A 2,146-nucleotide genomic window follows, 5' to 3' on the forward strand; every position below is an offset into this window, starting at 1 on the left:
ACAGAAGCAGCGGGTGCTGCCAGGGAGTTCCAGAAATGGAAGGCTGCAAAGCTGACAGGAGACCAGAGACACGCAGGCAAAATAAAGGATGAAGGATAATCTGGCACTGTTGGCTGGGAAACAGGAAGCTTAAATAGGAAACCGGTACAGGTGCATCAGTTGAGGAACAGGCCAGATCTAGACAGGTAACGGAAATAAGCAATCAAGCCAACCATCAGCTGCAAATCATGACAGGTTCATTGTCTAAGGAAATAAAGTAATTTCTGCATTTTTAAAGCCATATGTCAGCGAAAGATCCAAAGTATGAAGATGAGAAAATGTGATACTATTCGCATTTTGAACAAAGCCAATCAGGTTTTAAGGTAGCATTGAATGCTGCATTTAAGGTTTCATCTTCAAATGTTAGCATGGATAGATGGTATAAAGCCTGGTGATGCTTCTCATCAACACGTTAAACTATCTGATCAACTTTACCCACCAGGTGCTGATCATCTTTTCTGATGGACTGGATGAAGATGTGATGAGAATGAAGCAGGAATCTAAGCGGCTACAAAACTCTGGTAACATTGATCCATATTTCCAGCTTAATATGTACATTCTGTCTACTATCTGATTTCTCTCTCATATCTTCTCTGTCACCTTAGTTTTAGTTTAGCTGTTAGGATTTTCCTTCCAACTGTAGAACTCCTCATCGGTTGGTGCAGAAGAAGAACACGCTCATACACATCCAACATTGACCCTACGCCTAAACTACGATTTCCCTCCCTAAAAATAGTAGGCAAACTAAACTATAACGTGTTAAAAGTTAATAATAAATGCCTTAAAATCCTTTCTATTTTATTACTCCTCTGTGTCTGATCTGTACCGGAAATGGGATCCTACTTCCAGGAGCTAACTTTTTGGGCTTCTGATTTAAAAAATTAAAGTAATCTAGTCTTTTGCGTGTTAGCATTATGGTATATAATGTGTAATTGTAACGTGTAGTAAGCCCATGAAGGACAAGCACTAAAAGCAACGTTTAGGTGCATTGAGTTTCTCCTGCAGATGACATATATATAAAAAACTGTCTCCAAGTATGCTGTCCTGCACATACGCTAATATTGGCCCGATTGAGACAAAACAGCTCGGTAAAATTTCAGTTTTTACCAGTGAACAACATCAAACGAAGAATTCACCGTAAATTACGGAATTTTACAAAAAAATAAATACATTTTGATGGTGCATCTTTTCACACAACTCACCCTCAGCAACATTAACACCATTGGTGAGGTCTATAGGGAAGTGACTACGGAAGCCCAGGAGCAACATTAAGGGCAGAGTGCAGGAAGGTAAAATTTATTAAATCAAGTAATGCAAATGAAAATAATTAAATTAGATAAAAATAAAAAAAAATGAAATGATAAATTAAACTTACTACGACTGAGTAATAGGGCCTATACTGTTATCACTACGTGTTAGATACACTGTGTATGTTAACGCAGATTAACAGCAAGCCAAACTCAGTTTTCATGAGCCAGGAAGATGAGCGTCTTGCTCCTTTATTACGGTCTTCTTACAATTTTGAACAATTGTGTGGGAAGCTCGATGAAAGCTTTGAGTGAAACTACAAACAGAAACAGCAAATAAATGTGCATCAGCTCTAAATGCACAGAACAAACTTCCAGCATTATAAAACATAAATTAGAATTAACTCCAGTTGTTGCTAAGAAACAGTCACTCCAGCAGTTACAACTATACAAGAAAAACCTTTGGGATATGGCTAATTCCTGGAATAAACATATGCAAAAAAGGATCTCTAAATAAACTCTAATAAAATATTTACTGCCAAACAAAACACAGATTGAACTCACAGCCATTGCTTTCGGAGGTTTTGGAAAAGATTGACAACACAGGAGGCGAAGTTTGCTCTGTAACAGGCAGGTTTTTTTTCTCTCTGTAAACACCACTTCCTTACTATTACAGCCTCTGCTACCCACAATGCAATGCTTCCTCAAGATTCGCCTTCAAAATAAAATACAGCTAAACCAATACTGTAAAAGTTCTACTTTTCAAACTAAATTATTAAGACATACCTCCAACTTCTAACCTTGGGCAGAACAATCATCATCATAAAGTTTGTAGTAGAGAACAATATTCTTTGTCTGGT

At 37.4% G+C, this 2,146-nt stretch overlaps 1 protein-coding gene across 1 annotated transcript in view; it reads left to right on the top strand.

The window, feature by feature from the left end:
* The window catches only part of LOC107104153 (collagen alpha-6(VI) chain-like), a gene marked incomplete at its 3' end in the record, with an annotated part of 14,795 nt that overhangs the window by 1,806 nt on the left and 10,843 nt on the right, over positions 1–2,146 (top strand). Inside the window, exon 3 of the mRNA XM_015404083.1 lies at positions 482–560. Coding sequence (XP_015259569.1) covers positions 482–560 — 79 coding nt within the window. The remainder of the gene's footprint in view (positions 1–481; positions 561–2,146) is intronic.

This window comes from Cyprinodon variegatus, unplaced genomic scaffold (genome assembly GCF_000732505.1).
Source record: "Cyprinodon variegatus isolate N-32 unplaced genomic scaffold, C_variegatus-1.0 Scaffold1630, whole genome shotgun sequence".
Classification (NCBI taxonomy): Eukaryota; Metazoa; Chordata; class Actinopteri; order Cyprinodontiformes; family Cyprinodontidae; genus Cyprinodon; species Cyprinodon variegatus.